The sequence below is a fragment of the Ambystoma mexicanum genome, chromosome 5p (assembly GCF_040938575.1).
Source record: "Ambystoma mexicanum isolate Mex_15411 chromosome 5p, UKY_AmexF1_1, whole genome shotgun sequence".
NCBI classification, from domain to species: Eukaryota; Metazoa; Chordata; class Amphibia; order Caudata; family Ambystomatidae; genus Ambystoma; species Ambystoma mexicanum.
Window position 1 is genome coordinate 1,188,038,401 of NC_090930.1, and position 15,843 is coordinate 1,188,054,243.

The window sequence follows — 15,843 nt, forward strand, 5'->3', positions numbered from 1 at the left end:
ATCTGCCGGACACACCATGGATGCTCTCATCTCAACAGACACCCCCCCTCTCCAACCCTCTTATTACTCCTCTCTCGTGGTCTGAACACTCTCCTCTCTTTCCACCTTGACCTCCGCTGTCCCCTGATGATGCCTCTGCCCGCACTGCCAGTCCCTTTCTCTGTCATTCGACCGATGAAGTGTGTGTCAGTCGCTGCATTTGCCTCTTCCTTCATCCCTCCTCCTCCTCCTCCCTCTTCCTTTGACTCCCCTTCTAATTCATGACCGCGTGAAGCCTGCCTCCAAATGAAACTATTGGTTTGACTCTGACTTTGCCACTATGAAACGCAAGTGCAAAGCTGTAGGGCGGAAGTGGCTGACATCTAGCTAATCCACTAACAAACTGGCCTGCTGCCAATTCCAAAGGCAATATCATCTCTCCATCCACTCCAAGAAGAGGGCTCATGTCCAAGCTCGTATCTCTGGAGCCACCAATAACATGGCTGAACTCTTTGAAATCTGCATGGAACTTGCCATTCCTACTGCAGTCTCCTCCTCATTGCTCCTCTCCTACTCCCTCCCAGGCCTCTGCTCTGCACTGGTCGCCCACTTTTCCTCCAAACCTCTGGGCATCCTGTTCTATCTGTCATCTGCTCCCACCCCCTAGAGCTCCCCCCCAATACTCTCCTCTTTCTCTCCCATTGCAGCTGATGAGATCTCTAGAGTGGTCCGTTCTATGAAAGTCTCCTCTAAACATATGCTCCCCTGCTGCTCCAGAACCATCAAGGACAACATCACCTCTCTCTACCCAGCCTTGGCTGACCTCTACAACCACTCATTCACCTCTGGCTCCTTCCCTCAACCCCTAAAGCACTCTTGTGCATCCTCTCCTAAAAACGTTACCTGCAGACCCTTCTTGCCTGGCTAACTGTTGGAGAAGCTTGTCATCCCCCAACTAACTCTCCACATCGAAGTGGTTGACTGCCTCCATGACCACTAGTCCGGTTTTAGGGCAGCCAGAGGCACGGAAACTGCTCTCCTGAACACCTGTGAAGACCTACTCTCTAACATGGACTATAACACAGACTCTAACGCTCCCTCTGTTCTGATCCTCCTTGATCTTTCTTCTGCCTTTGACACAGTCAACCACTCCATCCTCATAAACCGTCTCCACGATTCCCTAGGCATCTCAGACAGGCCATTGGTGTTGCTCACCTCCTTCCTTTCAAACAGACCTTTCCAATTCCAAATGGGTCCCATTCTTTCCTTCGCCACACTCTCTTCCTGTTGTGTCCCTTAGGGCTCTATCCTACTGCCATTGCTCTTCAACAAATGCCTGGTACCACCTGATCTCCATTTTCTGCCCTCAAATCCAGTGTTATGCAGACAACACACAACTCTCCTTCAAGCTGCCATCCTCTACCTCCTCCCTCATACCTGACTGTCTGACTGCTTTTTAGGTATGGTGCTCTGCCAGTGATCTCTGCCTTAATGCCAGTAAGACAGAGATCCTTCACATTGGGATGCCTGCTCGTTGTTTTCCCCTACTCTCTGGCCAGACTCCTTGGGTCCCCTCCCATCCCATCCCCTCACCCACCTGTGAGGCAAAAAAATGTGTGATCATCTTTGACTCCTCTCGCTCTTTCTCTCTACATATAATAGACTTTGCCAAGAAGTCCAACTATCAGCTCCACCTTCTCAGGGGCATTCTACCTTTCCTCACCTTCCACCAGAAGCTCAAAGTCTCCAGAGCCCTGGTTCTCTCTAGGCTATACTACAGCAATAGTCTGTTCCTCAATCTGCCTCTTTCCTCCCTTCACTCACTTGAACTAATCCAGAATAGGGCTGCAAGACTTATCCTTGGCCTCAAGCCAAGGATTGCATATCTCCAGCCCTAAAATCTCTCCATTGACTACTGGTGATCGCAAGAATCAAATTCAAGAACCTTTGCATCATCCACAAGGCTCTCTGGGGCCTGGGACCTCTTTACATCCAGCTTTGCCTGCCTAAATACCGCCGGCCAGAGTCCTTCAGTCCTCTAGCTTCAACTCTTTGCGGGTCAAACGTTTCTCCAAACAGAGAGTAGGAGGTAGACTCCTTTCCTGGGCTGGCTTTTCCCTCTGGAACAGCCTGCCCACCCCTTCAGACTTGAGCCGGATCTTCTTACGTTCCGGAAACTACTCAAGAATTCCCTTTTCTCCTCTTCTTTCCCTCTCCCCCTCCCATGCTAACTCTCCCTCTGCAACTGGGACCTGGTCTCTTCAGAATCTTACAGGGTCCAGACCACCCTCTAGCAGTCCCCTCGGCATCATTTTCCTGCATTTGCCCTCGCACTCCCTTTCCTATACTAGCCCAACTTGGTCCTCCCTGTCCACCCCACTCATTCTCCCTTCCCCCTTTTCCCCTGGCACATGCCACCTTGGCCTGCCCAGCACTTGACCGCTCCTCTTCCCTGGGGGTACCCCACTCCTGCACTTCTCCCTCTATCCCATCCCCCTCTTGCACTTACCACCTTGTCAAGCACTTGCATGGTAGGATTGTCACAAGGCCAATTTAACAATTTTTCTGTTTTTTTCCACTTTGTGATTCCCATGCCCCCTCAGCACCCTGCATACTCATCTTGTCTTGTGGCACCTGGAAACACTTTGAGTTTGCTCTCTATTTGTACCTTTCTTTTGTGGTTTTCGACGGAAAGAAAAGTTAAATTTTTGTCCTCTAGCTCCTGACGCTGCTGGAGCTAGAGGACGCTTACTGAAGCATTGGAAGTTCCTGCGCTTCGTTGTTCAGGGAAAACACTACCAATTGAAGGCCCCCTCCTTCAGACTGAAGTCGGCGCCCAGGGTGTTTACGAAGTGCCTGGCACCAGTGGCGACCATCTACATCTGCAAGGGATAGATGGGTCATCCAGGCGATTTTAGGCAAGGTGCAACAGCTGTTGGCACTGAAGATCGCAGTGGTACCGACCATGAAGTTGCTGCTCGGCATGATGTCGTCATGTATTTACCTGATCAGACTCTAGAGGTTGCGGATGCAGCCCCTTCAGGAATTCCTGGACGCTCGGTGGGTCAGGTGTCCGGAAGCTTCTCAGACAGGATTGTGCTCGACGAGTTCTGTCGAGGAATGGTGGTGGGGCGTATGCTCCAACATCGCTGGGTGCACCAGAGTCCGCCATACCAAGAAACGGTCACCACGGACGTGTCCCTGGAGGTCTGGGGAGTGCCCACACCAGTCATCTACACGTCCGAGGTGTGGGGCTACCAGAGGAGCGGGATCTCCACATCAATGTCCTGGAACTGCGAGCATTGTCCTGGGCCCTCAAGTCGTTCCTTCCGTCCCTCAAGGGCAAGGTGGTGAGGGTCTTCACAGACAATACAACCACAATGTTCTACATCAGGAAGCAGGGGGGTACCAGATCCCCAGCGCTCTCCAGAGAGGCGGAGGACTTGTGTCGCCTAGTGGATGTTTCTCATTCCTTTTCACCTGGCGGGAGTCAAGAACACCATTGCCGACTTCCTCAGCAGGGACCTGCGCTCTTGCACAAGTGGGATCGTCGGCAGGATCAAGTGGACAACCACTTCCTCAGGTGGGGCAGACCCCAGATCGATCTGTTTGCGACAGCGACAAACTCCAAGTGCCAGAGATTCGCCAGCAGGTTCCACCAGCGGGGGACCACGGGGGACGCATTCTCCTTCAAATGGGAAGTCCTGTTCCTGTACCTGTTCCCGCTGTTGCCTCTTCTGCTGAGAGTCATCAATCAACTCAAACAGTGGCGATTCAGGATGACCCCCCGTCACCCCAGCGTGGCCAAAACAGATTCGGTACCCGGACCTTATGAGCCTCTTGATGTCACCTCCAGTCAAGCTGCCAGTGGTTGCAGATCTGCTCACCAGAGAAGGAGGCGAAATCCTCCATCACGACCCAGGATCCCTGAACCTGAAGGCCTGGCTCCTGCAGCCTTAAGAGTTCAGTGGGTACCAGCTACCGGCAAACTGCAGGGAGGTCCTTGCCAGGGCCAAAGCATTGTCGACTCTTAAGTGCTACAGGCACAAGTGGAAGCGTTTTGCAACTTGGCGCCGGATGCAGAAGTTCAACCTTTTGAGGGTCACAGCCCCCCAGATACTTCCGTACTTGTTGTCTTCGGCCACGCTCCATCAAAGTGCATCTGGCGGCTCTCCTCTGCTACACCAGATCTCTGCAACGGTCTTCTCTTAGGTCACAACGTCTAGTCAAGGAGTTCCTGAAAGGACTGTTTTGATCATTCCCACCGGTGAAGGTGCCTGCCCCGGCGTGGGAACTCAACGTGGTACTGACGAGGCTCATCGGGGGGGGGGCTCTTTCGAGCCTATGCATCAAGCTCCTCTCAAGTTCCTTTTGTGGAAAACAGCTTTTCTCGTGGACATTACCTCTGCCAGGAGGGTAGGTGAGATTCAGACCCTGTCCTGCAAGCAGCCTTATCTGACTTTGCACGATACGAGGGTGGTGCTGCGGATGCACTCCTTCCTTCATGCCAAAGGTTGTCAGAATTCCACCTCAACAAACTTTTGGTGTTGCCTGTGTTTTTTCCAACACCTTCGTTGCCGGGCGAAAGGACTTTGCACTCACTGGATGTGGCGCGTGCTCTGAAGTTCTATGTGGCACTCATGAAGAGTTTCCAGAAGACGCCTCAACTTTTCATGAACTTCGGTCCTGTGAACCATGGTAAAGCTTTTTCCAATGCTTCCATTTCCAGGTGGCTCTCTGACTGTATCACGCACTGTCACTGGTTGGCCCATTCCACCAGAGCGATCGCTGCGACGACGGTGTTCCTCTCTGGTATGCCCCTGTTGGACATCTGCAGGGCTGCCACGTGGGGGTCTACGCACACCTTCACAAGATACTACTGCGTCGACAGGGATTCCAGAGAGGAGTGCAGGGTCGGCCAAGCGCAGTGCTACGCAACCTGTTTTCTTGAATGTGATCCTGGTCCGGAGGTAAGAGTAATTGCTTAAATTGAGCCTTGCCACCTCCCGTGGTTGTTTATGTATGTACTGCTATGTATTCTTTATTCGTGAGCATATGAATCCATGCCAGACCCCATGACCGACCATTGCGCCGTCGTCAGCAGAGGGGAAGCAAGTCGCGCAGGCAAGGTTGCCATGGCCCGTACGAAGCAGACCGCCCGCAAGTCCACCAGAGGCAAGGCGCCCCGCAAGCAGCTGGCCACCAAAGCTGCCCGCAAGAGCGCCCCTGCCACTGGCGGTGTCAAGAAACCTCACCGCTACCGGCCGGGCACCGTGGCCCTCAGGGAGATCCGGCGCTACCAGAAATCTACCGAGCTGCTCATCCGCAAACTGCCCTTTCAGCGCCTGGTGCGGGAGATCGCACAGGACTTCAAGACTGACCTATATCTTCCTTCCCGAGCCCTACGCTCATCCGTCTCCAACTCCCTCAGGGTCAGCCGCTTCTCGAAGCAACGAGCTGGGGGTAGATCTCTCTCCGCGGCAGGGGCCTCCCTCTGGAACAGCCTTCCTGCCTCCCTGAAACTTGAGGAGAACCATCTCTGGTTCCGGAAGCACCTCAAAACCTTCCTCTTCACTTCTGCTTTCTCTCTCCCTCTCCCCTGCTAAATTCTTCACCAACACTGCACTGATTCTGCAACTGGGCCACTCTCACCGACCTCGGTCCTGGGCCCAGTCACTCTTCACTTGCACTGCCTCCCTGGCAACCCCTGCACTGCGGGACTGTCTCTGTATCACTACAGCCCCCCCCCCCCAGCACTTGTCTGCACTTACCATGCACTTGCCACAAGCTGGCCCTATTTATTTAATATTTTATTTCTATTCTACTTATTTGTACTGCACTCCCCCTCCCTCCCCCTTCCCCTTGCACTTTTTCCCTTCCCCCTACCCCTGCACTTGCGCGGTCTGAATGACACCTGGCCTAGTAGGATCGTTGTCTGTCTTCCCCTTGTTCCCCCCTCCCTGCCTTGTCGCGCCTTGAAACACTTGTGTATAGGCGCGTTACATATGCCATATCATATCATATCATGCTGGAGAAGCAACAAGTTACTTACCTGTAACTGTTGTTCTCCAGCATGGGTCTGGCATGTCGCCAAGGCTCCAACAGTGTCTGCCTTTGTCGCCAAGGCTGGATGAAGGCCACGAATTTCAGACAGGAGGTCCAAGCGAAGTTACTGGACATGCCCTTTGACAGAGATAACCTATTTGCGAAGGTCATTGGCGAGTCCCTCCAGGCCATCAAGGCAGATACAGAGATGGCTCTATCCCTGGGCACACCAGCAGCACTGCTCTTCTTTTCGCTCCTCCAGAGGAAAGTCGAGCAGGTCTTCCAAAGGTATCTCCTCATTGTACCGTCAGCCTTCCAGATCCAAGACTCAGGAGGCCTTCAGAGGCTGTTCCAAGGCCTACGTTAGGGGAGGAGCGTGTCGCTGTCACCCGCAGGAAGGCGGCGCCGAAGCAAGCCTGAACCGTCCAGGATATCTGGCCCCCCATGCGTGCACTCCGGTGGGAGGCCAGCTGGCAAGGTTTGTCAGCGAGTAGCGAAAGATCACCACCGACAGATGGGTGCTGGACGCTCTCAACCAAGGACATACCCTGGAGTTTCAGCACAGGTGTCTGCGGATCCCTGCGGTGGCCCGTCAGGAGCAGCCCATCCCTCAGCTCCTGGAAGAGGTATGGACCATGCTGCGAAAAGGGGTGCTAGAGCTAGATCTGCAGCGACTCCGGGGCTACGGAGTCTATTCCAGAGACTTTCTGGTCAGAAAGAAGGTTGGGGGGGGTCGCTGGACCAGGAGCATGCCTATTCCCACGTCCCCATTAAGAGGAAACACCGAAAAATGTCTGTTTCCTGGTGTAGGGACAGTACTACCAGTACAAGGCCCTACCATTCGGCTTGAAGTCGGCCCCAGAGTGTTCACGAAGTGCCTGGCACCAATGGAGGCCCATCTACGCCTTCAGGGTATACACGTATACCTATACCTAAACGACTCGGTGATTCGCACCCGCTCACAGTAGCTGGCCCAAGGACACACTGGGGTGACCGTCTGGCTACCAACAAATCTTGGATTCTCCGGCAACTATCCAAAGTCTGACGCCATCACAGAACGCACTGTTACTAGGCGCCAGACTCAATACAGTGTCTTGCCTGGCATCTCCCTCGGAGGAGAGGCTATCAGCCATTCTGGGGAAGGTGCAGCAGCTGTCGTCGATGAGGATGGTCACGGTGCAGGCGATCAAGTTGTTGCTGGGCATGATGTTGTCCTGCATCTACCTCGTCCGGTTCTTCAGATGCAGCCCCTCCAGGAATTCCTGGACGCCCACTGGATGCAGGTGTCCGGAAGCTTCACAGACAAGATTTTATTCAATGATGAATTCCGGAGGGCGATAGTATGGTGGGGCGTTCGCTCCAACATCAGCCAAGGCACAGGATTCCAGAACTCGCCCTACCAGGAGATGGTCACCATGGACGCCTCCCTAGACGGATGTGGAGCGCACACTTGACGTCTGCATGCCAGAGGCCTGTGGTTGCCAGAGGAGAAGGATCTTCATATCAACATCCTGCAGGCTATGGGAAGTGTTCTGGGCTCTCAAGTCGTTACTCCTGTCTCTGAAAGGCAAGGTGGTGAGGATCTTCACGGACAACCCCACCACCATGTTTTACATCAGTAAGCAAGGGGGCACTTGATCCCTGGCACTCTGCAAGGAGGCGCAGGACTTGTGGCGATGGGCCGTCGGACAGGGGATTTTCCTCATCCCACTTCATCTGGTGGGAGTCAAGAACACCATCGCAGACTCACTGAGCAGGGAACTGCGGTGCTGCCACAAGTGGGAGGTTCGTCAGGATCATATGGACCGACTGTTCGCCGAGTGGAGCAGGACCAAGATAGATCTGTTTGCGACAGCAGCAAACTGCAGTGCAGGAAGTTTGCCAGCAGGTTCCACCAGCCTAGGAGCCTGCAGGACGCGTTCTACTTTCCATGGGAAGGATTGTTACTTTACGCGTTCCCTCCGTTCCCTCTCCAGCTGCAAATCATCAACACACTCACTCGGTGTCCGTGTAAGATGATGCTCATTGCCCCGGCAGATTTGGTATCCGTACCTTCTCAGTCTGTCAGCGTAGCCCCTGGTCAAGCTGCTAGTAGTTCCGGATCATCTCACCAGAACCTGAGGGCCTGGCTCCTGCAGCCATAGAATTTGGTGGATATGAGTTGCCTGCGGACTGCAGAGAGGTCCTCGACATTGCCAGGGCGTCGCCGACTTTGAAGTGCTACAGTCACAGTGGAAGCATTTCGCTACGTGATGCTGGTCGCAGAAGATTACCCCGCTGAGGGTCACGGCCCGCAAATTCTTAGATACTTGCTTTCCTTGGCCAAGGCCAGCCTGGCACACGCTTCTATCAAGGTGCATCTGCCGGCTATATTCCGCTTCACCAGGTCACCAGGGAGATCGTCACTGTGGTCTCGTCGACTTTTTCTCGCCGGTGAAGGCTCCTGCCATGGCGTCGGAACTCAATGTGGTACTGACGAGGTTCATGGGGGGGCGCCCTTCAAGCGTATTCATCAGGCCCCTCTCAAGTTCCTCTTGTGGAAAACTCTCCGGCTGCATTATGCATTGTCATCGGTTGGTAAACGGACCGCTGCCCGGCCATTCGAGAGCCCACTCCACCAGAGTGATTGCTGCAACAACAGCGTTCTTGGCTGGTGTGCCCCTGCTAGACATCTTCAAGGCTGCTACGTGGAGTTTCACGCACACCTTCACAAAGTTCTACTGCATCGACCGGTATTCCAGGGAGGAGTCCAGAGACGGCCAGGCTGTGCTACGCAACCTGTTTGCTTGAGGTTTGTCTGTTCTGAAGGTAAGAGTTCCCTGCTTCTGTTTAGCCTTTGCACCTCCCGTGGTTGTGTAATGTTGTACTTCTATGTATTAGTTATTCATGAGCATGTGAATACATGTAGAACCCCATGCTGGAGAAGGAACAAGTACTTACCTGTAACTTTTAGGGGTTGGAAACAAAGGTTGGGAGATCTCCCTCCAACCCCTCCCCAAAAAAATAAGAAAAAAAACAAGTGTGTTCACTATAAAAGTGTTCAATATAAAATATTCAAGATATGTGTGTTCAATAGCAAATATTTCGATATTAAGACATGTAACCGTTTTTTATTATACCGAGGATTCCCACCATGATGATGGGGAATATTCATGAGCACATTAATCCATGCCACACCCATGCTGAAGAACAATAGGTACAGGTAAGTAACTTGTTCCATCCTTATCATTCATTACCCACACCTTCTCCAACATGCACATATTATGTGCTCCAATGCCCCTTTTGAACACAACAATCTGTGTTCTTGATACAAACCAACTAGAAACAGAGCCACGTGGTACTTTCAAAGTACATGGATCAACACAACAGCAAGCATATCTTGCGTTTCTCTTCCATTTATGAAGCCCACCCTTTTTTCAGATTCTTCATCGCACCAATACAGAGTGGCAGAAAAGTGCTTTATAAAAGCCTATAGCATGAAGCACAACAGAATAACCATTCTGGGTTGTCATGACCAAGGAGTAGCGTCTTGATCCCTCAGCATATTCATCCTGCTTGCCTGATTTGTTAGGTTAGCAGGATTTATAGAGTGCACTATCACCCAGAGGTATCATGGTACTAGGATATAACATCGGTAAAATAAGAAGTAAAGATTAGAACAGAGGCGTCTTCAGGAGATACTGGAACTCGAGATGATTAGACATTTTCCTAAGTGAATGAGGCAGTGCATTCCAAAGTTTGGCTGCTGTCACAGAGAAGGTACAGTCACCCACTCTGGCTAACTGGGAGGAGGGTACAGATAGTCAACAGGCAGCTAAAAGCTAAAGACCGAAGAGAGCGTCTAGTCAGAGTGCACAAATGTGTCCTGTAGATAACTGGCTCCTAGGCCATAAAAGGCCAGATGCACCAGGCAGAGAGATTTAAATTCAGTTTGTCTTGCCACCGGAAGCCAGTGGAGGGCACGAAGTACCGGCCTGATATGATTTCCATAGGGAAAATTCCAAGCCACCCGAGCAGCGAGATTCTGCAACAGTTGTTGTAATTGATGGATCAGGCCCTTGGGCTGCACGAGGTATAGAGTATTGCAGTAGTCAATGCGGCTCAGCACGAGGGCCGTGACAACTGGAGGGCAGATATGAAAAGGAAACATAGGAAGAACTTTCCTAACTATCTAAATATGATAATGTCCGGCTCTGCAGATAGCAGCCACCTGGGCATCCATGGAGAGTGAGAGTGTTGATGAAAAAATGACACCCAGATTTCTGGCAGCAGTGACCGGTGAAGGAAGAACACCCAGTGACAGAGGCCAGAAAGCAGAGGTCGACAGTGAAGAATGGGGGTGGGGGGCTCCAACCACCAGGACTTTGTTTCGGCCAATTCTGGCTTATCCAACTTCCAACAGCTGCCAAGCATTGGCTAAGGCACAATGAAACCTCAGCCTGGTCAAGATCAAGACGGATGATGATCTGGGTGTCATCGGCATAAGCGTAGCAGCAGAGGACGAAGGAGTGGACAAGTCCCACCAAAGGCTGCATTTAGATGTTAAATGCAAATGGTGTCACAGCAGAGCCCTTGGAGACACCACAGAAAATAGAATAAAGTGCTGACAAAAAAGGAGCGAGTCTGAGTACGATCTGCAAGGAATGAGGTAAGGCAGGCGAGAACCGGCCCCATCATGACAATCTTGGCCATAATTGGGGTATAATATTCCAATCCGAGGTTTTAAGATGTCTGTTCATTGTCCTTTTTTTTTTTTTGTAAACCGCCCCAGGAACACGCTGGTAGGTGCTTGGACTGTTATTGCTGTGACTGTGGTCCTGTCAGTCTCCTACCACTGAAATGTCTGTTCCATCGGGGATCTTTCTCAGTCAAGGTTGTCAGTCTTCATCTGGTGGGAAGACTTCCACTCCAAAGTCTAAGGCTCTTACGTTTGGTCCAGTCTCTGTTTATCAGTGGAGCTGGACCTTGTTACCTTGCTGCACCTTTTTCATGCACTCGTGGGACATTTCATTGCCTATGCACCACTGCTCAGCTTGTGTATCTAGCTCCCATAAAGCTTTTGTCTGTCTCCATTAGCATTTTCTTTACAGTTGAGGCATGTTTTATTAGAATTTTCTTTTGATTGATCAGTTTACATAAATCTGATTCGGTTGTTAATATGAAAGATTCTTTTTACATCTGTTAAATCCTTTCCCTTGATTTCAGATGCAGTATTTCAACACTCAACTTAAAAATCTGTTTGGTGTACTGAATTATGAGCGAACAAGAAATCCAAATCTATTGGGTGCCTCTGTTTTTGGGCTGGATGGCATATACAAGGCTTGGAGGCAGTTTGTACTCAAGGTTTTGGAATCAAATTCTAAAGAAAAGCAGTATTATTTTGTGAAGGTATGGCTATTTGCTGAATTTGACTCTAACGTCAAACTGTAAAAAATACATTAAAACTGGTGTGCCTCGATTCAAAATGTTTTGGGTTCAAGAAATGTAATATTTGTTGTGATTATATTTTATAACAAGAAACGCTGGCAAACAGAAGACTACTTCATCATAGTTATTGCCTAAACATGAAGTCTCATCAAAAACACTAAACATTTGCCCTTCGCACCTCTGATCACATATGCCTTAAAGCAATTACATTTTTCTGATCGTGTTTCCCATTGTTTTTTATTGCAAGTATACCCATAAAAGTTTAATCTTTCTCCATCAAAAAAGCTAATATTCTCTTTTCAACTAAGAACTTGGAAGACCCATTCAAGTTATTTGCAAAGGCAAAAGCCCCAGACGTCAACATGATTCCAACAAAGATTTACCACCCTGATCATCTAATGCCTGATTATCTGGAGTTGCGAAGAACAACACATGGGCCCTCATTACGATACCGGCGCTAAACCATGGCGCTATTAGCACCATGGTTGGTGCCGGTATCGTAACGTATCGCCATGGTGAAATGGGTAAATACTGCCCCATTCCAAGGTTGGCGGGGCGGTATTTCCCCATTTCCCCATGGCCCTTCCCCATTCCCATTTTTGGCCCATAGGGCATAATGGGATTGGCGAAGGCGCGAAGTACGGTATCGCAAATTGCGGTACCATACTTACTGCGAAGGTCCCTTTGCGGGTCCCTACTTTAACGGCTGGTTTGGACCAGCCGGTAAGGTCAGGTCCCGCAAAGGGACCTCGTAGTAAGGCGCGAAGTGGTTAACGGCGCCGCAGCCTTTTTCAGCGTCGTTAACCACTTAGCGCCAGAGTCGTAATGAGGCCCATTGACTCAGTTTTGTTCAAACAATGTAAAAGCTCCAGTGTACAAAGAATACTAGAACATGAGGTAGTCATGCCCTTTTTCTCACTATTCCATCCTACCCCCAGGCCTGACCCTGGAATTCCCTAGCCTCTCAATCTCTGACTGTTCTCACAGCTTTGGGGTGGATTCAAACCTACTTTTAAGCCATTCCCCTGCCATCGGCTTGGTAATGCCCTTTAACAAGCCTCTAGTTAATGGGCGATTGTGTGCCAGGCTTCATAGACTTTGATCTCCCTTCTGGTACATTCACATGGGTGTCCCATGAAAGCAATAAATAATATTGCTACCATTTCTGTGATTCTTACAGCTGAAAAATTGCAGTTGCTGTGATTAGCTCTCTGATCCATGTTTGCTGGCAGCCCCCTAATGCTGTAGTCATGTATTGCGGGGGAGGACAAGCTGGGAGGAAAGAAATGTCCAAATATACATTTAACGCAACCTTAAAAATATGGAACAATTATGCACTACAGAATTTCTTTCTGCACAGGTCTTTAAGTCCATGGGCCATGCCACACTAAAAGTTGAAAACCAGAGTCTGTGATTGTTTGCAAGCTCAGCTCCAAGACACACTGAATCTGTTTCGTCAAAGGACAAAATTAGCATGGCCATTCCCAAAGGCTGATTCATGATTGCTGCATAGCGGAATATGCCACTATTAGGTGTCTTCACACAACAATCGAGGATCTACAATGTCAGGCTCTCCAAATGTTTTTGACTACAGCTCCCATCAACTCCAGCCATCATTGTCGAAGGTAAGTCGTCATCGGAGTTTAGAACAAAACCTCTGGGTTGCACACCTCATCTTTTATTGCTATGAGATGTACTTACTGTACAGTCTGCACATCCGGTACATGGCTTGTATATCTTACAACGGGCTACCGAAAACTTTGCCGGTTCCCTCAGATCGTTTGGATCCAAAGCCTTCCCCGCCTCCGCAGCAGCGCCTTGCGACTGGGCAATCGAAACAAACTAAGGACGCTACTCTGAAATTTGCACGCATCGAAGTGCGGGAGCCCAACGTTTCAACGGTTCCCAAGGCTTCTACAGGCCAGAAAACTACGGTTAGGCCTCTACCGGGAAAACCAACCTGCTAGGCCCCCTAGTGGCATGGACGGTATTACAACTGCCGACAGATCGTCTGAGCCTTTGTCTCATGAGGATTCGGTGACTATCGAAAGTAGCATCGGAACGATCGCTGCGGCAGTGAGCCTTACTCCGGTTCCGCCTAAGGTCATGGGCCAAGCCGCGGAATAAATGTTGACGGCTTTGGCTACCGATTCCGTGGAAGCTTACGTAGATGGTCAAGAGCCTCTTTCCGAAACCCCCCGGAGGTTCCTTTCGACGCTGCAGTGTGGAGAACGTTGTTTCTCCTCGCGTAGGCCCGTTTGGGTCCTCTAAATGGACTACAGAAAAATTTGAGGGTTGTATGGATCGGCTGGAGCAGATTATCAGTTCTTCTGATCATCCTCCCCCGAAAAAGGCTCGGGTAGACCCAAACCTTCAAATTCAGGAAGATCAGTCTCATGTTTTCCAACAAGAAGACGTGGTCCATATAGACACATATAGAGACATCTATGATGAAGAAGAAGAAGCTTCTTTTCTCGAAAACTATGACAAAGATCAACAGGATACTACGGACAACTGGGAGGAAACCCAGCAGGAAGGTCAAGACCCATGGACACAGCAAGATCAGGACACTGATGTTTGTGCCTAGACTCTCCTCCGTCCACCCCGGCTCGCAAGGCCTCCCCTGTGGATGACCAAATGGCTTTCAACAACATGTTGAAGAAAGCAGCTGATTACTTCAAAATTGCCACCAAAGAGGCATTACCGGAGCAGGATTTCGTGGAGGATATTATTAAAGAAAAACCTCTGGCGAGTCAATCAATCCCCCTCCTTAACTCTGTTAAGAGACGGGTAGCTTCCTCATTGGTCTCACCTGCTCAGACACGGGCAGAGAACCTGAGAGTCGAAAAATTATTTTGACCTTCTCCTTCCGACCCTCTATATATTAAAGGGCACACCATCCCGTACTCACTGGTAGTGACTACCACTCAAAAGAGGGCAGGGGTACCCCTTGCCACGGGAGAATCACCACTGGACAAGGAGTCTAAGCGGTTGTATGCCGTGGGCAAACGTGTCACGTCAGCAGCCGCATACACCATTCGGGTTGCTAATAATACTACTCTATTAGCAAGCTATGCTGATGCCCAATGGCATTTGCTTCAGGAAGGCCTCCAGGAGGTTCCTGAACCTGCCACGACAAAGCTTCTCGCCATTGTTTCGGAGGGAAGACTGGTCAACCAAAATGTGGTCAAGAACACCCTGGACACTGCAGAAACTGCAGGCAGGTCTCTGGTACAAGGGACTCTACTGAAAAGACACGCATGGCTGCGTACATCAGGATTTAGACCTGAGACTCAGGCCTCCCTCATTAATAAACCCATTGAGGAGACTAACCTCTTCGGGAAAGCGGTGGATGAAGCGTTGGAGACAACCAAGAATTAGCATGAGACTATAAGGTCTTTGCACCAGATTACACAGAAACCCTCCTCCCGGAGGGGTAATAATTCTCGGCGGCCCTTTCGAGCGCAAGCCCGTGCTGGTCAAAACAACTACAGCACGGGTAACTTCAACACAAACCAAACATCTGGAAGCCCCACTTACTACCCCTCAAGGGGTCAGAAATGCAGCAAAGGTAGAGGCAGAGGCCCCAAACCCAGAGGAGCCACAGCCTCTGGTCAGGTATGACCACCTAGTCCAGGTCCCCTCCCACGCCACCCCAGTCGAGGGGCGATTAACGTCCTGTTCTAGATCTGTGCCTAGCGAACAAGTTTTTAAAACCCCAGAAGTTTTGCATGGTAACACTGCAGGAGGTGATCCCATTGCTGAAACAGGGGGACTTCATGGCAACATTGGACTTGAAAGATGCATACTTTCATATTTCAATGTTGCCAGCGCACAGGAAATACATAAGGTTCATGATCCAGGACAAACACTACCGATTCAAGGTACTCCCCTTCGCCATAGCCTCAGCGCCAAGGGTGTTTACCAAAGTCCTGGCAGTGGCAGCAGCAGACCTGTGCAGACTATCAGTCCCAGTTTACCCTTACCTCGACGACTGGCTCATTACAGGGGTCTCGTTCGACACACACCCAAAAAACAGTAGATCTCCTTCAGCCTGGGTTTTTCAATCAACGAAAAGAAATCCAGCTTAGTCCCCAGTCAAGTAAAACAATTTCTGGGAGCGCTAATTCGGACGGAAGATGGTCTTCTTCCCCTCCAGCAAGAGGGCTCAGAACATGCTCTCTCAGATTCCTCAATATGTAGCCAGTCCGGAGGTGACGGTACGCAAGGCCATGCGTTTGCTAGGGATGATGGCGTCATGTATATACTTGGTTCCCCACGCGCGGTTGCGCATGCGTCCCATGCAAGAGTGACTCAACAGCCAGTGGTGTCAGGCCAGCGGACAATGGGAAGATCTGTTAGTTGTCTCGCCAGCCCTCGTTCTCTCTCTGC

At 50.6% G+C, this 15,843-nt stretch overlaps 1 protein-coding gene across 1 annotated transcript in view; it reads left to right on the forward strand.

Annotated features, from left to right (window-relative positions):
* The window catches only part of TERT (telomerase reverse transcriptase), a 679,541-nt gene that overhangs the window by 214,168 nt on the left and 449,530 nt on the right, over positions 1–15,843 (forward strand). The window contains exon 5 of the mRNA XM_069613652.1: positions 11,230–11,412. Within this exon, the coding sequence (XP_069469753.1) occupies positions 11,230–11,412 (183 nt within the window). The remainder of the gene's footprint in view (positions 1–11,229; positions 11,413–15,843) is intronic.